The 24,791-nt window shown below is 44.4% G+C and overlaps 1 protein-coding gene across 1 annotated transcript in view; it reads right to left on the bottom strand.

The window, feature by feature from the left end:
- The window catches only part of jak1 (Janus kinase 1), a 51,285-nt gene that overhangs the window by 22,830 nt on the left and 3,664 nt on the right, over positions 1 to 24,791 (bottom strand). Inside the window, exons 2-12 of the mRNA XM_056604113.1 lie at positions 24,631 to 24,786; positions 24,270 to 24,357; positions 23,942 to 24,069; positions 20,036 to 20,174; positions 17,912 to 18,063; positions 17,188 to 17,338; positions 15,867 to 15,955; positions 15,442 to 15,634; positions 2,698 to 2,819; positions 2,352 to 2,524; positions 1,755 to 1,872 (exon numbers count right to left, since the gene is read on the bottom strand). Coding sequence (XP_056460088.1) covers positions 1,755 to 1,872; positions 2,352 to 2,524; positions 2,698 to 2,819; positions 15,442 to 15,634; positions 15,867 to 15,955; positions 17,188 to 17,338; positions 17,912 to 18,063; positions 20,036 to 20,174; positions 23,942 to 24,069; positions 24,270 to 24,357; positions 24,631 to 24,786 — 1,509 coding nt within the window. The remainder of the gene's footprint in view (positions 1 to 1,754; positions 1,873 to 2,351; positions 2,525 to 2,697; positions 2,820 to 15,441; positions 15,635 to 15,866; positions 15,956 to 17,187; positions 17,339 to 17,911; positions 18,064 to 20,035; positions 20,175 to 23,941; positions 24,070 to 24,269; positions 24,358 to 24,630; positions 24,787 to 24,791) is intronic.

Here is a 24,791-nt window from a genome sequence, read left to right as displayed (position 1 = left end):
TGACGACAGGACGGCGATGTAGACTGACGCGGTAGGTTATGGCCTCGGGGAAGGAAATCATTCCTAGGCAGATCCTGATGTGTGCCGACGGATATCCAAATAAAAGGCTCTCCGGTGGAGTGTGCGGCGTATGGGACATAGGTTCAACACGAAAAGAGCACTTTGTCTCCAAGTCATCGCTATGATTCACGGTATAGCAAGCCACCCTCTACAGCATTGTTTCTCAACGGGGGCGGTACCGCCCCCTGGAGGGCGTTCGCACAACCTAGGGGGGGCGCTGGGAACGTGATTCCATTTCTGAGGGGGGATTTTAGAATTTCATTGTTCATTGTTCCCACACAACACATCCAAACATGGCTAGCAAGGAAAAAATATCAAATTTTGTTTCATAGCCCGTTTTCCTCCTTCCTCTTGCTGTTGTTCAGTTCCAGCTGCTCTGAGCGTAGTCACCACGAAAAGGCATTTCAAATGCAAAATATATAGGCCTAATTAGGCCTCGGCTCTGCGATCTGTTTTCGCGGTGTCCGCGTTGCCCGGGCCGCGGTACCCAGGCCATTCTTTCATTCGTTCAAGGGGCACGGCGGGAGTCGCGGGAGTGGTCCCGGTACCCAAGGTCACGGTGCCCGGGCCGCAGGGTGCCGCGGCCGGGGCACGACGGGAGTCGTGGCGGCCGGGAGTCACGGGAGTGCCTGCACCGCGGTCACGGTGAATGAATGTTCAGTCCAACCATTTCTTCCTCAACTCTTCTTTCTTTCAATATTTGCACCAAAACCGACTCAGAGGGCATTCATTGCTATTAGTGACCAACGCAAAATCAATGAAAAACGATAAATTGAAACCTTTAAGAGGCAGTATAACACGAGTGTGAGTGGGGTTGTTATTTTTTTTTTAATTATTATTGGGGGGGGGCGCCAGAGGATCAGGGTAAGGTCAGGGGGGCGTTTGCTCAAAAAAGGTTGGGAACCACTGCTCTACAGTATGCTGCAGCCCTGTGGTCAGCCTTACCCTTGGCATAGAGACAAAGCACACAGCCGATGAACAGACATAGAAGCCATCCCATAATAATTATCCCAATGAAAAAGTTGAAAGGATACCGTGAATTCATGTTTATGTCCCTAGTATGTTCTCATAAGGTACTAACTAAGGTGAAACGTGAACCCGACCCGATCTAGTCACCCGTCACATTAAGGCTGATGCAGTGTGTCTAAAACTAAATATTTGATGGTGGTCAGGTTGCGTTTTCACAGGAGAGACGTGTTTGCACTAGTTTCGTTGACAGTGAGGCGTGTTTTTTTTCTTCTTACTACTCTGCTGTCTCTGTATTTTATTTATTTATCGATTCACAGTAGTTGCCAGATGTTGGATCATTCTCCGACAATACATGGCAACCACTCCTAGATTGGTGCAAGATTCAAACAAAGTACATTTTCTCAAATACGATTAGTCTCATAAACGTCCTCGACACGCTTTGGACGTACCAATAATTAGGCGTGATAAAGCCTATCTCTTCCCCTTCCTTGGTAAACCGAAACCTAGCCGAGCGGTAAAGGCAGTATGTTTTTAAGTGCCCACATACAAACCTTGAAAATATGTGAGCTTTGTAAAAACCCAAGGTGAACTGAATATGACTTAAGAGATGAACCTAGTAATAACACAAGGTGAACTGAACATGTCCAAAGAGGTGAACCTAATAAAACCACAAGGTTAACTGAACATGACTAATTAGTAAAAACACAAGCAGATAGTGTACTGACCGCCATGGGACTGGAGTGGGGGTCGCAATACGTGATGAGCTCGTACAGGGTCATGCCGAAGGACCACACGTCAGACGCCAGGAAGAACTTACGCTGGAGCAGACACTCTGGGGCATACCTGACACACACACACACACACACACACACACACACACACACACACACACACACACACACACACACACACACACACACACACACACACACACACACACACACACACACACACACACACAACTCACATCTAAACATTTAAAGCGCTGGTGCAAGGACTTCACCAGGGACCCGGAAGCCAATATTCCATGCAGAAAATGCCGCAATCACAAAGATTTCATCTTTTAGGCAGGCTTTTATTTTACAGCACGTGTTTTTATTTCTGTAGGTGGGTTTTATTTTCTGCATTAAATATATCAGCTATACTGAACTATTACTGTTATTTCTCACTTACTTATTATTTGATAAAAAATATATAGCTTTTATGGGGTTGATTACACCTGTTGACCTACAAAGCAATGTGACTTTGTTTGAAAACTGCTTCATTTATACACACTACTACTACATTTTACTACTACTTTACTGTGGAGCGGGGAAACTCACCAGAAGACGGGGCTGTCGTGGTCGTCATTGACCTTGTAGTATGTCTTGTTCTCCTTGATGCTCTTTGTGAGGCCGAAGTCTCCGATCTTCACCGTCGACTCGTTCTCCACCAGCACGTTACGCGCCGCAAGATCCCGGTGGATGTAGTTCTGCCGGCCCAGGTACTCCATCCCCTGGAGAAGCAGGTACAGACACGCACGCACAGACACCCGCTCACATAATAATATTTTGACAGTAGCGAAGGGCGTAGGTAAACAACACAGATCCTAAATTACATCCCATGTGAGCGAGGTTCAGACTGCAGCACTGTGTGTCTGGCGTATGACAGTCCCAACAGTGTGGGTACCTTGCAGATCTGCACGGCGTAGCTAATCAGGTCATTGATGGTCTTGTTCCGATGGCGGGGCAGGTAGTCCTTCAGACTGCCTTCAGGAAGGTACTCCATGATAAGCTTGATTGCCGGGCTTCCTACACACACACACACACACACACACACACACACACACACAATGACCATGTATATTAATATTAAAGGGGACATATTATGAAAACAACACTTTTCCTGGGATTTGGGGTGTTGTTTTGGGTCTCTGGTGCTCCTACACGCATACAAACTTTGAAAAAAGTCTGTACATGATTTTTTGAGTGAGATATGCATTTCTGAAAGTAGCCCGCCTACAGTTACCAAACGAGCGGGTCAGTTTCGGCACCTCCTCCTACGTAGGAAGGGGGCACACTTGAATATTACCTCCAACTACCCCACACGCCTCCAATCAGAGCATAGCTAAGATTTTGTGTAACAGCGGACGAGCAGCCCCGGCGGGGGGGAACTCGGCAGCAGCCCGCCAGCTCAGCTCCCGGAGTGCAATCCCTTTCTCCTCCATGTGGCGGTTCATGGACTTCAGAGAGTCAAGGCCAAAGTTCCTTTCCCCCAATTCTTCTCAACCATGGCTGAGATATCCCCACTACGAGTCTTTACTTGTTGTGGAAGTCTTTATGATTCATAATATCATCTGAGGCGCACATAGCGCTTGGCCGTGATGTTAGATATAATACGAAATAAATACCCATAGATATTATTATTATTATTATATTATATTATATTATATAGAAATAGAGTCCGCAAACGGCAACAATCCCTTCTCCTCCATGCTGTGGTTCAGTTTGATAGCTCATTGGTCAATGGGCAGCAGCTCATTTGCATTAAGTTACAGACACCAGAAACAGCGCATTCTGAAGGGACTGAAACGGAGGGGAATAGCGGTAGAGAGTTTTCTTTTCTTCCTAAAAGCTGTTTCCAGCAAACAGCTTCTAAAACATGTTTTCTGGAACTCAACTACTACCGTCAGGTCCATAAATATTGGGACATCGACACAATTCAAATCTTTTTGGCTCTATACACCACAACAATGGATTTGAAATGAAACGAACAAGATGTGCTTTAACTGCAGACTTCCCAGCTTTAATTTTAGGGTATTTACATCCAAATCAGGTCAACGGTGTAGGAATTACAACAGTTTGTATATGTGCCTCCCACTTTTTAAGGGACCGAAAGTAATGGGACAATTGGCTGATCAGCTGTTCCAAGGCTTGGTGTGTGTTAGGTACGGCCACACCAACCGCGTTACCCGCGTAAGACGCGTATAAAATCGGCAATTTTTCCATAGGGAACCATTGGTTTACGCGCGTATGAGCTGCGTAGATGCGTTACATGCGCTAAAGCAACATTTTAGCCGCATTAGCCGCGTATGAGCTGCGTATATATATGGCAAGCCATCCCCGCCAGAAAACGGCATCATTTAGACGCGTATCACCTTCATTACGCCGTAAAAAACGCCGTAAAATGTAGAAAAACGCCGTAAAATACGCCGTCATGCGCAAAAAAGCGCCGCTTTTTACGCCGCAATTGAGCCTTTCAAGAGCACGCGTAAAAAGCGCAGTTTTGAACATCAAGCCGCGCGTAAAATACGGCGCTTTTGTGCACATCACAACGCCGTAAAATACGGCGTTTCTCTAGTATGCTAATAATCTCCGCCCTTTTTGTCTCTCAGCCAATGCATTTGAAGTGTCTGCGCCCAATCGCTGAACAAGACAAGCAGACCAAATCAGTTCAACACAGATCTCCTCTCATTTGGCGTTAGTTGTAGCGTCATATTCATATAGATATATTTATTAGTAAATGCAGTTTCAACGTTGTGATAACCGTGGGCCAATCGATAGAGACGCTTGCTATGTAGGGAAGAGGTTGTCGGATCGAATCCATTTATTGTCAGATTTGTGCTTTTGTCAGATGGTCACGCTTTTATGATCGCAATGCTTTTTAGTCCGCAAGCCAGACCTCCTGTGTTATAAGTTCCAAATTCAGTGCCTTTTTAGTCAGCCAGCCAGATCATCTAGGTGTCTTGTTACACGCTTTATAAGTTAATTATATTTAAATTATTACAGCCATGGAGCCTTTATTTTCGCGGAGTTATCGTAACATCCTCGCTTGTTCAATCGATATTAATACAAAGTGGAAAGGAGTGAGAGGGAGCCGTAGAGAGAGACACTGATGAACTGGGGAGCCATGCTCTAACAACGTTCAGAGGCTTGTAAACAGTCTACTGAGTCTGACACGGTGCTTAAATGGGCTCTGGAGACGCAGGAATGTTGTTGGATTCAACTATTTGTGCATGGAAGCAAAAAAATATCTCCCCATCAAGGCCAACAGCAGAGTAGCCTACGAAAAGAATAGACTGATATGAATGCTTCAAATATTAAAACCCGATTGATTAGGCCTATACCGACATAATATCAGTCCTAATCCTGAATGCACCGTGCGTACATTTTTCACGGCATTTTCCCCCAGACAGACAGACAGACAGACAGACAGACAGACAGACAGACACTTTATTTACCCAAAACTAACTTTCATAATCCAGCAGGTTACACAATACAAATAACTCTTACACAAATACAGACAGCCTATACAGTAGGCTAATACAGCGCCCACCTCAACAAAAGGTAAAATGTAAAAAGAAGATATAAGCTACATTTAAAATACAGATGCTGTAGCCTACATACAAATACAGATGCCACATGAAATATGAAAATAGGATGCAATGTATAAATATGCAAAACTAGGATATAACTAGGCTATAATGAGAATACTCGGTTACAGCTGTGCAATGACTATCCAAAATTAAATTAGTTTTATGGAAAGATTTTTGTCTATAGAATGATCTAGTCACTTTACTGCCACACATTGTGTGTGTCAGTAAAGTGATAGAATATAGGAGGTAGGAGAATCCGTGTATGGTTCGTTGAATATTACGATTTAAAACAAAATCAGAAAAAACAATTAACAGGATTGTTTTTAGTTTTTTCTGATTTGGTTTTGAAACTGAAAAAGGGCAAAAGGAATAAACAAATAAACGGCATTTGTGTTTCTGTGTTTTGGTTTTTTAAACCCGAAACAGAAAAACAAAAATAGATACATGCATAGTTATAGGCTACACCAGAAGGCAGAACGCAGCGAAGAAAAAAGAGCCAACCACCTTAACCAGCAATAGACTGTCTAATTATATTTAGCCTTAGTTATGGCCGCACTTGAACCTCATGGTGATTTTATTCGTGAACTAGGCTATTTGACACTGGAAAGACACACGACGCGATCAGTATACCGCTCTAAAGCAATCTAGTGCCTCGAAGTGCTCCGTTATGACGGTGAGGAGGTTCTGTGTGGAGCACAACCTTCAAAGAAGAATTCTAGTATCCGATTTAGTTTCAGATAGTCCACTCGCAGACTGGTCGCCGGCTCCCATGGGAAACAATAAAGCTGGCCATTGTAGAATGCGAGATACTCGATGGAACGTTTGAAACGTCTTTATATGTATTTTTAATCATCTCATCTTCGTCCGCTTATCCGGGGTCGGGTCACGGGGGGAGCAGCTCAAGTAGGGGGCTCCAGACTTCCCTTTCCCGGGCCACATTGACCAGCTCTGACGGGGGGATCCCGAGGCGTTCCCAGGCCAGTGTTGAGATATAATCTCTCCACGTGCCTGAAACACCTCCCAAGGAAGGCGCCCAGTGGGCATCCTTACCAGATACCCGAACCACCTCAGCTGACTCCTTTCCAAGTAAAGGAGCAGCGGCTCTAATCCGAGTTCCTCACGGATGGCTGAGCTTCTCAACCTATCCCTAAGGGAGACGCCAGCCACCCTTCTGAGAAAACTCATCTCGGCCGCTTGTACCCTCGATCTCGTCCTTTCGGTCATCACCCAACCCTCATGACCATAGGTGAGGATAGGAACGAAGATCGACCGGTAGATCGAGAGCTTTGCCTTGCGGCTCAGCTCTCTTTTCCCAACAACGGTGCGGTAAAACGAACGCAATACCGCCCCCGCTGCTCCGATTCTCCAGCCAATCTCACGCTCCATAGTACCCTCACTCGCGAACAAGACCACGAGGTACTTGAACTCCTTCACTTGTGCTAAGGACTCATTTCCTACCCGGAGTAAGCAATCCACCTGTTTCCTGCTAAGAGTCATGGCCTCAGATTTAGCGGTGCTGATCCTCATCCCAGCCGCTTCACACTCGGCCGCCAGCCGATCCAGTGAGTGCTGAAGGTCACAGGCCGATGATGATCCAATGAGGACCACATCTTCTGCAAAAAGCAGTGACGAGATCCTCAGACCACCGAACTGCAACCCCTCCCCACCACGACTACGCCTCGATATCCTGTCCATGTATATCACAAACAAGATTGGTGACAAGGCGCAGCCCTGGCAGAGACCAGCACCCACTGAGAACGAAACTGACTGGCTGCCGAGGACGCGAATGTATTTTTATTTATTTTTTAGAACAACCTCTTGCCTACAGAGCAAGCGTCTCTATCGATTGGGCCACGGCCACGGTGACCACACTGTTGTAACTGGATTTACTAATATATATCTATATGACGCTACAACTAACAACAAATGAGAGGAGAACTCCTCAAAGCAGATCTGTCCTGGCTGAACTGATTTGGTCTGCTTCTCTTGTTCAGCGATTGGGCGCAAACACTTCAAATGCTGAGAGAAAAGAAGGGCGAAGATTATTAGCATACTAAAGAAACGCCGTATTTTACGGCGTTGTGATGTGCACAAAAGCGCCGTATTTTACGCGCGGTTTGATGTTCAAAACTGTGCTTTTTACGCGCGCTCTTGAAAGGCTTAATTGCGGCGTAGAAAGCGGCGCTTTTTGCGCATGACGGCGTAAAATACGGCGTTTTTCTACATTTTACGGCGTTTTTTACGGCGTAATAAAGGTGATACGCGTCTAAATGATGCCGTTTTCTGGAGGGGATGGCTTGCCATATTTTACAGTGTTTTTTACGGCGTAATGAAGGTGATACGCGTCTAAATGATGCAGTTTTCTGGCGGGGATGGCTTGCCATATATATACGCACCTAACGCACCTACGCGCCTACGCCCGGAGTTCAAAAAATTGAACTTTCAACGCTCCAGCGCGTGATGCTTAGCCGCGATAGCCAATCAGCGTGGAGCTTGACCCGACGTCACTGGCAGAGAGTAGTGACGCTTGCACAGAAGCATACGGCCGACATCTTTCTTTATTCTGGGTGGAAATAGTAACATAGTTACGCCATTAAATGCGTTTATGGAACAATTTTTAGCGAGAAATGTGCATTTTACTTTCATAATGTTCGCTCGGTGAATGTGAAGGATGTTTGGTTTGATAGTTATGACGAAGAGTGAGCGCTCCGTTCACTTGCATGGACAGAGTCTCTGGTTGCTAAGCAACCTCAACGTCTTGGCGGACTATTTCTCTGCTGAAAACACACCAGACACACCATGTGAAGTTATTTAACCCGATTATTGTTATTTATATCCGAGATTATTTAATCTAACCCGATCTAAACTCTATCATGCACCCAAACACGGCAGCGTTTGGGTTTCCTACCTCGGACTCCTAAATCCAGCGCAGCCACAAGCGCGTTAAGGTACGAACACACCAAACGTGTAACCCGCGTAAGATTTACGCGCGTAACGCAGCTAAAATGTTGCTTGATCATTGTGTGTCACAAAAATGGTTCAACGCGCCTAACGCGCCTGTGGCTGCGCTGGATTTAGGAGTCCGAGGAATGTGCAGAATTTCGTCGATTACGTACATTTTTCGTTGAGTAAACTAATTCAGTGTGCAATTAAACATTTTACCACACGGGGGCAATATTTAAAAAAAAAACAGGCCTGCTCGGTCACATGCGAGTCCGTGTATTTCAAATAAAGGTGATACGCGTCTAAATTATGCCGTTTTCTGGCGGGGATGGCTTGCCATATTTTACAGCGTTTTTTACGGCGTAATGAAGGTGATACGCGTCTAAATGATGCCGTTTTCTGGCGGGGATGGCTTGCCATATATATACGCACCTAACGCACCTACGCGCCTACGCCCTGATCAACACTACGAATGCTGGAAACACACCAGACACACCATGTGAAGTTATTTAACCCGATTATTGTTATTTATATCCGAGATTATTTAATCTAACCCGATCTAAGCTCTATCATGCACCCAAACACGGCAGCGTTTGGGTTTCCTACCTCGGACTCCTAAATCCAGCGCAGCCACAAGCGCGTTAAGGTACGAACACACCAAACGTGTAACCCGCGTAAGATTTACGCGCGTAACGCAGCTAAAATGTTGCTTGAGCATTGTGTGTCACAAAAATGGTTCAACGCGCCTAACGCGCCTGTGGCTGCGCTGGATTTAGGAGTCCGAGGTAGGAAACCCAAACGCTGCCGTGTTTGGGTGCATGATAGAGCTTAGATCGGGTTAGATTAAATAATCTCGGATATAAATAACAATAATCGGGTTAAATAATATAAGTGTCTGGTGTGTTTCCAGTGCACAAAAGCGCCGTATTTTACGCGCGGTTTGATGTTCAAAACTGTGCTTTTTACGCGCGCTCTTGAAAGGCTTAATTGCGGCGTAGAAAGCGGCGCTTTTTGCGCATGACGGCGTAAAATACGGCGTTTTTCTACATTTTACGGCGTTTTTTACGGCGTAATAAAGGTGATACGCGTCTAAATGATGCCGTTTTCTGGAGGGGATGGCTTGCCATATTTTACAGTGTTTTTTACGGCGTAATGAAGGTGATACGCGTCTAAATGATGCAGTTTTCTGGCGGGGATGGCTTGCCATATATATACGCACCTAACGCACCTACGCGCCTACGCCCTGATCAACACTACGAATGCTGGAAACACACCAGACACACCATGTGAAGTTATTTAACCCGATTATTGTTATTTATATCCGAGATTATTTAATCTAACCCGATCTAAGCTCTATCATGCACCCAAACACGGCAGCGTTTGGGTTTCCTACCTCGGACTCCTAAATCCAGCGCAGCCACAGGCGCGTTAAGGTACGAACACACCAAACGTGTAACCCGCGTAAGATTTACGCGCGTAACGCAGCTAAAATGTTGCTTGAGCATTGTGTGTCACAAAAATGGTTCAACGCGCCTAACGCGCCTGTGGCTGCGCTGGATTTAGGAGTCCGAGGTAGGAAACCCAAACGCCACCGTGTTTGGGTGCATGATAGAGTTTAGATCGGTTAGATTAAATAATCTCGGATATAAATAACAATAATCGGGTTAAATAATATAAGTGTCTGGTGTGTTTCCAGCATTCGTAGTGTTGATCAGCAGAGAAATAGTCCACCAAGACGTTGAGGTTGCTTAGCAACCAGAGACTCTGTCCATGCAAGTGAACGGAGCGTTCACTTTTCGTCATAACTATCAAACCAAACATCCTTCACATTCACCGAGCGAACATTATGAAAGTAAAATGCACATTTCTCGCTAAAAATGTTTCCATAAACGCATTTAATGGCGTAACTATGTTACTATTTCCACCCAGAATAAAGAAAGATGTCGGCCGTATGCTTCTGTGCAAGCGCCACTACTCTCTGCCAGTGACTTCGGGTCAAGCTCCACGCTGATTGGCTATCGCGGCTAAGCATCACGCGTTGGAGCGTTGAAAGTTCAATTTTTTGAACTCCGGGCGTAGGCGCGTAGGTGCGTTAGGTGCGTATATACGCAGCTCATACGCGGCTAAAATGTTGCTTTAGCGCATCTACGCAGCTCATACGCGCGTAAACCAATGGTTCCCTATGGAAAAATTGCCGATTTTATACGCGTCTTACGCGGGTAACGCGGTTGGTGTGGCCGTACCTTTAGGCGCGTTGAACCATTTTTGTGACACACAATGATCAAGCAACATTTTAGCTGTGTTACGCGCGTAAATCTTACGCGGGTTACGCGTTTGGTGTGTTCGTACCATAATCGATCGTTAAGAATTTCGTCGATTACGTACATTTTTCGTTGAGTAAACTAATTCAGTGTGCAATTAAACATTTTACCACACGGGGGCAATATTTAAAAAAAATAACAGGCCTGCTCGGTCACATGCGAGTCTGTATATTTCAAAAGTAATCATGAAGCGGACAAGGCCACGGCGAAGTCTGGTGTGGGACCACTATGACTTAAAAAATGACCTAGTTCTCCGTCGACACTGCAATGCTATGTTTAAGTACAATACGGCCACGACTCAAATGATGTACCACTTGAACAACGTGCATACGACCCTGGTTAGTGGCGGTGCTTCGTGCTCTCAGTCTCAACCTAGCATCGACTCGATGTTAGCACGGACACGGAGGAGCTGCGATTCACAAAGAGCCGAGACAATTACCCAAGGGATCTGCAAGTTCATTGAGATGGATATGCTTCCCTTAAGTATCGTTGAGGGCGAAGGTTTTCGAAAACTGATCAACTTATTGGAACCAGCATATGACGTACCATCACCAGACTGATAGAAACTCACTACGAAGAACGGAAGCAAGAGCTGCTAAAAGAATTGAGCACAACTGAAAGAGTTGCTCTAACCACGGACTGCTGGACCGCGTTAACAGCCGAGAGCTACATCACAATCACTTGCCACTACATCAGTGATGACACACACTCCAGTTGGCCATAAATGACGGATTTGCCATCTATCTATATCGGGTTATATCAGCGGCTAGTAAACTTGTTAGCCACTTCCATCACAGCACCGCAGCAACCAATGCACTGCAACAGAAACAGGAGCAAATGGGCCTCGCAACTTATCGGCTTATTCAGTCTTGTAAAACACGGTGGAACTCTGTGTGCGAGATGTTTGATCGGATTGACTAAGCTTCAAGATGCCAGGATCCAGGAGATGAAGGATGAGCACTGGCAGATGATGGAGGACACACAGCCTGTGCTGTCTGCACTTAAATGTGCCACCACGGTTATGTCTACAGAGAAAGACGTCTCCATCTCGAACACATATCCCATTACCTTCGGCCTCATCAATATCCACCTCGTGCGCAGTGAAGAAGACGGGCCCAGACACAGCGAATTCAAAGCAAAAGTGCGTTCCTCCCTCATCAAGCGAATGACTGTAAGCTAAACATTTTTATCTTAGTTTAAATGATTTTACATAATAAAAATAATTGCCTATTTAGATATTTTCTAATTGATTCCCCCATCATATATTTACAGGTTCAGTCTTATGAGTTTCTGTCATCCGCCCCCTACGGCTGGCCCGAATTATTCGAATACTCGTTCGGAAAATTAGTATTCAAAGCTTAAATCAATATTCGGAGCTTCGTTCTTTTTTTTTTTTTTTTCACGTACGTGACGTTACCAGAGCGAGGGAGGCAAACTATAAGCGTCAGCGACACCAAGCAGAGAAGCGAGAGAGGTGGAGGAAGAATAGATATCTTGTTTCCCTTTACTTTATAACACAACATTAGCGGGATCTCTGGAGGAAAAGTAATACTTAAAACCTTAGCTTAGTTGTTTGTTTACGTTCGCTGTACAGCGCCGGGCCAATCAACTGTGACTGGCTTGCTGCAGAGCGTGAGCGTCTTGGGAATACCCGGTGAATATAATGGATATAATATGGACACATAAGACAATCAATATTCGGTATTTGTTATGGATTTATTGTACAAATTTCCTGAAAAGATGCACGTTCCAGGATGAATTGAAAAGCTCCCGTAAGGGCTGAGATGGCAGAGAACAGCTGATTTGGAATGGAGCAACAGCTGTTCGCTTTCACGGGGGAAAACTAAGGAACTTCAACCTACTTAGGCCTACTAATTAACGTTCAAAAGCTATTAAATCTTCAACAAAATATGCAGATACTGTCAAAATCGGTTCCAGGGAGCATATAGGGATTATTAATGTTGTTTTTGATGGTGTTTTTCTCTGGAACAAGTATTCGAATATTCGCTCGGAAAAACCAACGAGTATTCGAAGCCTGAAAAATGGCATTCGGGCCAGCCCTAGCGCCCCCATGATCTCATCAATGCTGGACCCTCGCCACAAGCACCTGGGCTTTCTTAACTCAACACAAAGACCGGCTGCTAATGCGAAACTGGTTGAACTGGGAGCGGCAGCGGAGATCGGTAGGGCGGCTATCCCAGAGGCTGGGGGAGACGAGGAGCCTCCGTTGTCTGACACGGACAAGGAGAACGCAAACACTAGAGTCGCGGCCTCTCAGTCCCAGGTCTCTGCTATGGTACAACTTCTTGGGGAGAACAATGGGCCTACCTCTCAAGGCGAGGTTGGCATCGAAACAGAATTAAAGAACTTTCTGAGGGAGGCAACCCCACCCCTGGATTGCACCCCTACAGGCTGGTGGAAAGTTAATGAAACATGGTTCCCCCGCCTTGCCAAGTTAGCAAGGCGGTATCTGTGCATCACGGCAACGTCGGTCCCATCAGAGCGGGTGTTTTCGGCCGCTGGACTGACGGTCACCAGGCTGCGGTCGCGTCTGACCCCAGAGCAGGTCAACATGCTCCTCTTTCTCAACAAAAATCCTTAGACTGGTGCTGAAGTTGTGAGTTACTGGTTCTATTTCCAGAAGCTTTGTTACTAAGCCTAATTCATTGTTCTCGGCCTTCTTTCTCTGCCTTTTTTTTTATATTTTGCGTTACATTTGGCAAAACCTGTCCGAATTAAGTATAATTTATTTTTGTTTAAGTTATAACATGATTGTTTTTTATATATTATTATTGTTCATTGATTATTTTTTGTTATGTTGAGCACCGTCTTCGAGCTGCAGGCTCCGTTGCTCCGTTCTGCTTTAACTGAGTTGTTCTTCTCATAATAAAGATCCCAATGAGGAAAACACGCTGCTTTTGTATTTTCATTGCATTTTGAATATAGCATATAAATACTTAGCAATATCACATGAGAGGGAGTGCGTTGTATCAGCACGGCTGTGATTGTGCCGAATCTAATCTCACAGCCGTGCTGATATTCACTACAACAGCACGACCTCAAGTGTGATATTGCTTTTATACAACAGTACTACAAGCACCATTAATTTGTTAACATTTGTTTGTTTATTTAATGATTTATTTGGCACCGCCAACACAAATGGTTCCGCGACTGGGACTGAACTGTTGCCAAGCAACACACACACACTAGCTAGCAGAACATAAACAGCGGAGTGATACATGTATAGTTAAAAGTCCCGGTGCTGTTATACTTGGTCGGAACTAAATTTTAACGTAAAATATGTAAGGAATAATCACCGAGAGGCAGGGCAATAAACAGTTTGATATGGGAAAGGAACTGCTCATGATCCAAAGTATACCACCTAATCAGTGAAGCATGGTGGTGGTAGTTTGGTCATGTATGGCTGCCAATGCAGGGCTCAACAATAAGGATTGCCCGACGTCCCGGGGCAAGTAAAACGCCAAGTCGGGCTAGTAACTTTGACAACCCGCTTGCCCGTTCGGGCAAGTGGAGGACTCGAAGCAAAAAAAAAAAAAAAAAAAGATTGCGAGACTCCCGGCAGGTAGCGGGCACGCCGCAGACGAAGAACTAGGAGTACTGGAGGACTGCGTACGAGCTCAAGCGTAAGCAAACTTTTCAAGCATCCTGGGAGAAGGAGCTCCCCTGGGTTGTACTCAAGGATGTTGTGGAGGAATCACCAACCTTGTTCTGCAAGGTTTGCCTTAAGTTCCCGTCAACGGCGGATAAAAGCGGTTCGTTAAGCGGAACGTCAACTTTCAGAAAGCAGATGCTTGAGTGTCACGATAAAAGCAAGCAGCATCTTGCTTGCATGGCAGCTAAGCGGGCTGCTGATAACCCGTCCTCCGGTGCCTTGCCGGTTCTTTTTACTTAACAGAACGCGGAGGCAAATGTGGTTATCACAAAGCTGATAATATAAAGATAAAATATAACAATTTACCTGAATCTTTGTCGTTATTTGATAACCACTAATAAAAAAAAGTATTTATATTTGGGGCCAGTGAAAATTGACTTCGGGCAAGTAGAATTCAGACCCACTGGCCCGACCGGGCAAGTGGAAAAAAACCTTAGCGTTGAGCCCTGCAATGGAACTGGTTCCCTTGTATTTATTGATGATGTGATTGCTGACAAAAGCAGCAGGATGAATTCTGAAGTGTTTCGGGCAATATTATCTTCTCATATCCAGCCGAATGTTTCAGAACTCATTGGAGCATCACCAGGGATGAAACACAGCATCGGTTGATGTCTATGCGTTCAAGACTTCAAGCTGTAATTGACTGCAAAGTATTTGCAACCAAGTATTAAAAAGTGAAAGTTTGATTTATGATTGTTAATTTGTCCCATTACTTTTGGTCCCTTAAAAAGTGGGAAGCACATATACAAACTGTTGTAATTCCTACACCGTTCACCTTATTTGGATGTTAATACCCTCAAATTAAAGCTGAACGTCTGCAGTTAAAGCACATCTTGTGCGTTTTATTTCAAATCCATTGTGGTGGTGTATAGAGCCAAAAAGATTAGAATTGTGTCGATGTCCCAATATTTATGGACCTGATTGTATGTTAACTTCATGGGGAGACTCCATAATATATCTCCTTTAATACAGGGTGGGCTGTTCCTTTTTTTATGTGTATTCAGTTATTGATACTCTTACTACTTATTACATACTCCATCATTGCATGTGAATCAGGGTAGGAAATTTACTTCGAATTAGATTGTGTGTGCAAGCGAAGTATGAGTCTGTGTGCGGCTCACCCTCCTCCTGGCAGATGCCCTTGTACTTGACGATGTTCTCGTGATAGAGCTCCTTCAGGATCCCGATCTCCTTCCACAGGTTGTTGTTCTGCTCCTCTCGGTTCTCGGGCTTCAGGGACTTGACGGCCACCATCTCCCCGGTCCGGTCTCCGCGGGGGTCATAGCGGCACAGCTCCACCCTGCCGAAGTGACCCTGCACACACACACACACACACACACACACACACACACACACACACACACACACACACACACACACACACACACACACACACACACACACACACACACACACACACACACACACACACACACACACACACACCTCCACTGATAACCTAAACTACTAAACCTTTTCTTAGTAGTTAAGAGGAACGACGCGTTAGCCACATCTGCAGGGGCTTCACCAACAGGCTGCCTCTCACCTCTCCAAGGTCTCTGATCTTCCGGAGGAACCTCTTCTCAAAGCGTGTTGGATCCACTTCCTGCGTGGGTACCGGCTTGATGGACGGGTCTGTGGGAGAGAGGAGGAAGAACGCAATAAGGAATGACTCACATACTGACTCATCGCTTCAATTTCGCCATGCCCAAATTTTGAGGTAGAGTGCTCCTATGACTCATCACGTGACCACTTGGTCATATCAATATGGATCATTATAATGTCATTATTACCATGGCATTGGCAATATATACGAATACAACCATTCAATCCTGAATTTCATGGCTGGGATTAGTAAATTACTATTTTATCTCATCTTAATATGCAATAGGTTGCAGGGGGGAGCTGCAGTGACCCTTTCTGCCCAGTAGATGACAGAGTTGTGTAGACACGGGGCCCCAGCGTAAGGGGCGGGGACAGTCTTTACAAACACATTCCCTTAAGAAAACTTGTTGGCATATGCCAAGAACTATTCAATCTCTTGCCAGCATTTTTTTTTTATATTTTCACTGCACTCACACCACTCATTCTCTACCCTCTTCAGATTGTGGTTTGCAATACACCTCCTTGGGAAGCGTTGAAACATGCAAAGCAGCGAACCACTATGCATCTTCCTGCTCCATCTTGCCCAGATTATCGCTCTTAGTAGAAGGCCCTTTTTTACGTGCAATATCCACAACCCATTTTAACACTGTACTGCTTTGGTCTATTTTTAAAGCTTTCAGTTGAACGTGGCTTACAACTTCCGCCTTCCTGGTACGACAGATACTATATATTTCATCATTCCTCTTTTGTAGTGGTATTTCTCGGCTAGTGTTTTTTGTCGAGGCATGCAGGAGCCAAACACATTTTTCACCGTCATCTATGTTTCACTTATCTTCATCTAAGTATTTTTGTGCGCTGTGCAGTCGCGAATAGATGGAAAGGGGAATCGGTGTAAGTTGTCTAACTTGAGTTTTGCAATATTTGTTGCTACAATGTCTTACATTGATATGTACAATGATATGAGCTATCATCGTGACTGCATCATCATCACTGTAACAGCAGGATTCGATCTCCATCTAATCCTAGAGATATTTCCTTCACCCATTTAAAATTGGCTGCCCCCGCTGCATAGAAAATATTAAGTACATTTAAATGTTTGATTGATGATGCTTCCATCTCTGTGGCCATAACTGCAGAGTTCAGTCTTCACGTGCACTTTTGCACAACACCAGTCCATGCGCAGAAGCAATGCATAGCTTCTCTGACACTTGTAAATACAAAGTAGAGACCCAGAGAATCAACCCACACAAAGGGATACATACTCTGTTCCACCAGCATGTCCATGTCTCTGACGATGGCCCTGAAGAATGGTCTCATCTTGGGGTCATAGTTCATGCAGTGGGTCATCAGTTGAGCAAGCTCCTCGCAGTCCGGGGTGGCCAGCTGGCACTCGGCGCTGTAGAACTGCTCCTTCTGCTCGCACACACAAGTTATGGCATTTATTTTCACCTAACAATTCCATGTTTTACTTGTGTATCTCTATGTTAGTGGAATATATCGTTGTAAGGGATGTTCCGATCCGATCCACGGCATCGCTATCGGTCCGATATTGGCCCATTATGCTGTAACGGATATCGGAGGGGAGAAAGAAATATAATCCGATTCGTGCAGCGTGTCACCTCAGGCTCCGTGAATAGTGGGGAATAGCCCCACTATTCCCCACTATTCACTTCGCCTTTGGCGAATAATTGTTAATTATCACGTGACGTGATGAAAACATAATTTTGTCATTTTGCGATGAAAACAGAACTTTTAGTGGAGCATTTACCAAAGCTGCGAGTTCACATGCATGTGCGATAGTTGGCGTGTTAATGTGAGTGTGGAAGTGAGCGGCATGTACAATAACGAGTGAGTGCATGAGTGAATGCATGATTGTGAGTCTGTGAAGTGGCTTGGAGTGTAAGTGAGTGAGTCTGTGAGTGAGTGACTGAGGGACTAGGAGTTTGAGTAAGTGAGTGAGTATGAATGAGTGCATATGCTACCTACCTCCGTGAGCATCTTGTCCTTGAGGGGCACTTCTCCGTTGTAACAGATCTCCCACAGGGTGGTCCCGAAGCCCCACTTATCAGCCGCCACGCTCAGGTTGTTCACCGTCTTGATGCACTCTGGTGCGATCCACGGGATGCGGCCCACACACTCTGAAAGAGGAGGAGTGAGAGGAAGAGTACGAGGAGGAGGAGGGAGAGGAAGAGTACGAGGAGGGAAAATAAAAGGAGGAGTGAGATTAGAAGAAGGAGAGAGAAGAAAAGAGGATGAGGAGAGGAGGAAGGAAAGCACAGGGCCACAAAAATTATACCTTCGTTTTTTCCTAATAACCTTGGCTTTTTTCATTGAGCTACCATTATATGGCTGCCCATTCAGTTACTGGAGTTTGAGTTGTCCATAGCTCTTCAGAGGGCTTAGTTTAGGCAGTATCATATGATTTAGGCCTGCGAAGCCTTTGAACACCCAACAAATAAAATTGACTTTAAAAATGGATTCCTTTTAGTAACTTCTTACTGGCTTATTAGCTGGTCTTATACTTGTGAGCCTGTGGGAAAAGGCTGAGAGCTTTTTCTGTAGCTGTGAGATTGCCTGGTCACTAGCTGTGGTAAGGGTCTATTGGCTGATCTGAAGTGCTCCTAATTCTACCAACAATTAGGGTAAGCTGCTGTGAGCCCCACATGCTTTTTGTTTGTTTGTTTCCATTATGGTTATTTTGATATGACATATGAGATTCCCTTTTATCAATAGAGGCTTATTCCATTTGGTAGAAAGATCAACGATAACCATCTAATAGCAAGAAAAACATCTACTTTAAGCACTAACAATCTATTCTTTAAGTTCCATAGAGAAGACATCAAAGATTTGCTTATTGTAAAACTATTTTTGCACGTAACGAAGCTTTTATGCAGTATTATAATGTGTACACGGCTTGAAGTGAAATGCCATTTTTAAGAAAGAAGGTAAAACATAGTTGCAATGCAATAGAACATCCAAAAACTATGTCCTGGAAATGCTAAGTCCTGGAAATGCAATGAGCAGGGCTTACGGTGGCTGGCTTGGAGCCAGCCTCTTCCCACAAAAGCTGGACTTGAACTGAAATCCACAGGGTCATTGATCCAACAAAAACACACCCCAGCCTCGACCAGCCATCGAGCGCCTTCTCCCATTGGAGAGACGATCCAGTTAAACACAAACCTCCGTTTGAACTACAGGAAATATACCCACAAGGAGGATAGCCATCTGTGCAGAACCAGAAGCAAAACACTTAAGAATTAAACTAAAGCAGTTGGAGACTGAGAGGTGGGGGGAGGGATCTCAGCAGTAGCCTAGCATAAGTTATCAGGAATTATGGATTGGAACGTGGCAGAGAGAAGATAAAAATGTGTGGTGGTGAGAGAGAAAAATAGACAGAGACTAAGAGATCAAGGAAGAGAGTGAGTAAGGAAGCAAGCAAGATAGGGACCATGAGTGAGAGCGACAGATAAACAAACACAGAGAGAAAGAGTGAATGAGCAAGAGCGAACGAGCGAGAAGGACCAAGAGACAGAGTGAGAGACAGAGCGAGAGCGAGAGACAGCGAGAGACACAGCGAGACAGTGCGGGAGAGTGAGAGTGAGAGGATGCTGGGAACAGGGCATTGGGTGTAGGGTTGTGGGGAAGGCGTTCCCTGGGGGGAACTTGTGCTGGACATTCAGCTGCGGGGCCTTTCCACTCTATAATGGACCGGCAGAAACATGAGTCGTCCGCTCGAGGGGAACGCTAAAACCCAAGAGCCGACCTTGTCCTTACTCTGCATTCAACCACAATAACTTGTAAAAACTGATCTGATCGCTACGGTTAAATCTGGCGTTAAACAGTTACGCATCAGCCTACTGATTGTCTAAGAGGCTGCGAGATGCTTAAGTATATTTACAAAGTGCTATCGATTAAATGCAACAGAATGTAAAATGTTATCTTTCCACAACTCATCTTGCACAATGTTTATCAGAGATGAGTTTGCTTTATTGAGCGTGGTCATTTTCCCTGAAAGTCCTCATGTTATACACACGGAGACGAAGCATTTGATCGCAACCAAAGACAAGCAGCCCAGTAGAAGCTCACAGTGCTTGTGTGCGTCGGTCTTACCCTCTCTGGTGAGCACAGTGATGGGTATGCCCGGATCACTGAGCTTGATGAAAGGTCCTCCCTCGCTGGCATCCAGGCCGTCTCTGGCCAGCAAAATGTTCTTGGTGCACACGAAGCCATGGACCAGCTTCTTGTCCTCCTGCACACAAACAACAACAAGAGAGGGAGGGAGAGAGAGGGAAAGAAATTATTGATTGAACGGTGAATGCAAGAAAAGAAAGAAACAAGAACGATAGAAAATGAAGGAAAGGAAAAGCAAGAAAAAATGTAAAGAAAAATTAAATGGAAAAAAAGGAATGCAAAATAATGTCCTGCAGGTCAAAAATTAACGGGTGCTGTCCCTTGTCCATTATCTTATTAATATATAATAGCAGGCTTGTTGGACAAGTTACTCTGACAAGTTGGTCAGTGTGAATGTGCCAAGCAGCCTGCAGCTCACACACACAGCAAACGAACGCAAACATACATGCACGCACGCACATGCATACAGCATACACACACAAACACACACGCGCTGATGCAGACGTTTGGAGACAAAGGCAGCGCAGGACACCACATACACACATACCGCACACACATGCACACATGTGCACACATGTGCGCGGGGACGCAGAACGATCCCGCATCCCGCAATGTCTTGCAATATTGATATCTTCGCCCTCCCCCCTTCCGTCTGTTTTAAGGGCCCCGCCGTCGACAAACTCTCCCAGGTAAGACATTCTGTCTATAGACTGTAGAAATTGCGATCAAAGAAGTGAAGAGACAATTTCTCACGTTGACAACGCAACGGCAGGTCGATCATTTTATCATATAAAAAACATTAAATTCAAACATCGCGCCGACCGGCATATCAACGCACAAGTCACATAACGGACAGCGTCCCTATAACACAGAACGAAAACATGTCAATGACACAGTGTGGTGAATTATGTCTATAGAGACAAGCAACAAGACTACACTTTGTTGCTAAAATGTAATATAACTCCCCTCCTTGAGCCTCCCGAAATATCTTGCGATATTGATATACCCCTCCCCCCTGCCAACTGTTTTATTTTTTTAATGTTTTGTTTGTATGCCATGTGCGACTGTAGGCTACTGCTGCCTGTCTTCGCCGGGTCACATGAAGAGATGTTTAATCTCAATGACGTATTCTTCTGGTAAAAACAGAAATAAAATAAACATCTTAAACTCTCACGTCAGGTAGTCAATGTACCATCCACAATATTGCCCTCACATCCCCCCCTTCTCCCACTCCCCCTCCCCCACACAAGCCATGCTTTATTTCACTAGTTAGGTAAGTTGCTGCCTTAGCTGTTGTTACTTAGTTTATTTCACTAGGGTGCTTCTGTAAATGAACCATTTTTTCAGCTGCTGTTATTATTTTCACTAACCAATAGTGCCATGCATTTTTAAAATGTCAATGCACTTTGAGCCCTGAATAATAATAATAACAATAATTGATCTGTTTTTTATAGCGCTTTTCTAAGTACTCAAAGACGCTTTACAAATAAGAAAGGAATACATACAGACCAATACGTACAGACAATCACCAAAAGGGAAAAAAAGAAACAACACCACAACAATAGGCAACACAGAGAGCGGGAGAGAGTGGAAGATGGCGGAGGATGATTTGTCAAATGTTGAGGTTGGTCCTGAAGAGATAGGTTTTAAGTTGAGTTTTGAATGAACCCGAGAATAACAGTAAAAGCTATTGAATAATTGATTTGCATGCATAGCATACTATACTTTCCATTGAACAATTACCACTGTATCCCATAAATTGACTCATTTTATAATCTCCTACCCTTTATTCTGATGGGCCGTATGTGTTAACCTGTTAAGACATTGGGCCCTATTTTAACGGTCTGAAACGCAAGTGAGAAGCGCCAAACGCAGCTTTGTGGGCGGTTCTATGGCGATGTTGCTATTTTACCGGCAAATAAATTACTCTTGCGCCCGGCACAAATCTAAAAAGGGTTTGTCTGAAGTAGCCTAATTACCCGTTTGTGTGGTTTGGGCATAACTTGCAATAAACCAATGAGAGCGCCATCTCCCATCCCCTTTAAGAGCCAAGAACGCATTTGAATCTGATGAGTTGATATTTTGACAGCGCGTTAGCGGTCTCCGATGAGACAGATGCATGACCACATGAATTTCAAACTTCAAATGGCTCAGTTTATGGCCAAATAATATGGCCTAATTCACACATGGAATAGCGTTTTCTTCCACAACTTCAGAAATACTGAGTCCTCAAATACATTTTGGCAAAGAAAACTTAACACACATATGAAATGCGGTAACTATGGTTCTATTTAATGATATACGCAATACATTAACAAACATAGTTTCTTATCAGTATTGTATGCATTATCGTTATCGACTTTTGTTCCTAATATGCATGTGTCCCGCCGTTAATACACATTGCCATGGACTGTATTATGTGTTACGTGTTTAGTTTGCGTGTGTGTAAACAGATGGAAGCACACATGCTCGCCCGCATTCATAATTATTTTGACACATACAGACACGCGCGCGCACGCATTCATTCATTCTTTTTAACACTCATTTGCGGTAAAACAAGGTTTTCTCACGATCAAATACTCATCAATCATAAAAGTTATGGGCCTGTACACAATATCAGCTGTTCTTTCCCAAATAATTTACGAAGATTGTGTGGCTAGGTAGATGAGAGAAGCAAAGTATATACGCGAGGCGCACTAGCAACATTATGCATGCGCCCTTAAAATAGCATCTGAAAAACGCGCCACTGACTTTAAACCAGGTATTTCCTGGTTTGTGGCGGAATTGTTTTCTGAAACTGCAAAACAGCACCAGGGAACGTTTGTGCCAGAACACGCCTCCTCCTTTCGCTGAACAGCCCCTTGGGGCGCAAGATCATTCTCTAATTTACCGACACGTGGCGGAGGAGGGAAAACGCTCTGCGCCAGTTGCAAACTAGCAACGACACATGCGTTAGTGTAGAAAGTAAATTGCGCTGGATGCAAGATAGGGCCCATTATGCGTTAACCTAATCTTTTCGCGATTAAAACAAATTGAAGCATTAATGCGAGTTATCTTCTTTCCTATTTTTCTTTTTTCTTTGATTTTGAAAGGTCTTGCCCAAAGAATGTCAACATTCATATCAGAATTTTTTTTTGTTTTTAGTTCCACTTACTATAAATTTAATTACACTTGCAGTAAGTGACTGCCTGATTACAATTGCAGTAAGTTGTTTGTTTACAATTCCCAAATCTGTGGCGCTACTTATTTGAATTTAACTACACTTGTAACTGTTGATTTACAATTGTAGTAATCAACTGCCTGTTTACAATTCCCAAATCTGTGGTGTTCAGTAGGTTTCATATTCAGTAAGTCAAAAAAACTCCCTCAAGATCTCTTGGTCTAGCGCTTATTAAGTACATTTGGTGTGAATGATAAAGTGTCATTCCATTTGATAATCTCATTTAACCTGCATTGGAGTGGCTTTAAAATAAAAATTTAAAAGCGATTTATCGCAAGTTAGCTCACCATACTATGTGATTAATCGCGATAAAAACGTTTAATCGTTGCCCAGCCCTAGTTGTAACATTATAGTCAAAATGTTATTATATTATATATGTGCTTGGAAATTTGTTACATTATCGACTTGGGTTTCCACATTATAGCCATGGGTTTTAATTACAACTAAGAGGTTTTGTTGTATGAGTGCGTTGTATGAATCATTCTAATCATAATATTTTTTACAATTCATATATTATAATTATGCACATCTTGAGCCAAGCGCCGGAACGTGTCCGGACCACTTCTAGTGGGGATTGCAGTACAGAAAACAGCCGCTTCGCTGCTGTACCGCTTCTGAGACGGTTCTGGTGGAAATTGGCCTTTAGCGTGTGTGTGTGCTCTCACCAGGTAGCTGAGGGCTGAGGCCAGCTGCGTGGCCACCTGGAACTTCCACAAAGTGCTGAGTGGGACTTGCTGCCTCATCATGAACTGATCAAGAGGACCCAGCTGGAAATACTCTTCCACCATTATATCTGCTCACATACAGGCACACACAAGGAAAGACACATGAGAACCCAAATGCGCACACAAATTCAATTCAAAGAACTTCCTTTGTCGTCAGGCGCATACAAACAAGACATACTTCAACAATAAATACTTAGTAATCATGTACGAGAATAAATCAATTCTTAAAAGTTAACACTAACACACACGCACACACACACACACTTACTCTCCAAGTTGCGGCCACACATTCCATGAAGCAGCACTATGTGTTTGTGGGACACCTGTCGCATCATGCTGGCCGTCTCAAAGAAGGCCTGTCCACAGGAGAGAGACAAAGAGCTGACTCATCACAAATTAAACCAGTGATGCAACTAATGATAAAACAATTGTGTCCATTTATTCTATTATATATTTTGTTCAGTGTAGCTCGCAGCCTAAAATAACCTTGACATATCTGTAGTCAATGCTGATCAACAGTGATCTAAATCATATTATCAATTAGCTCCAAGTATAATAATTACGTTTGTGTTTGGTACACGTGCGTGTGTATTTGCAAGTGTGGGTGCATGCATGGGGTCACTTCTCACCAGGGAGATGTCTCTGTGGATGGAGCCCAGCACCTTGAGGACCACCTTGACCTCCTGGTAGGAGGACAAGCCGGCGTCCTCATCGTCCTCCTCGCCTCGGACCCGGAGGGTGCCCAGGAGGATGTTGGTCCTTGTCCCCCGACCTAGGTGCTCCTCCTGAC

Source organism: Gadus chalcogrammus, chromosome 12 (assembly GCF_026213295.1).
Source record: "Gadus chalcogrammus isolate NIFS_2021 chromosome 12, NIFS_Gcha_1.0, whole genome shotgun sequence".
Taxonomy (NCBI): Eukaryota; Metazoa; Chordata; class Actinopteri; order Gadiformes; family Gadidae; genus Gadus; species Gadus chalcogrammus.
Note: the sequence above shows the minus strand (reverse complement) of the source record. Positions and strands in the feature narration are given on the sequence as shown.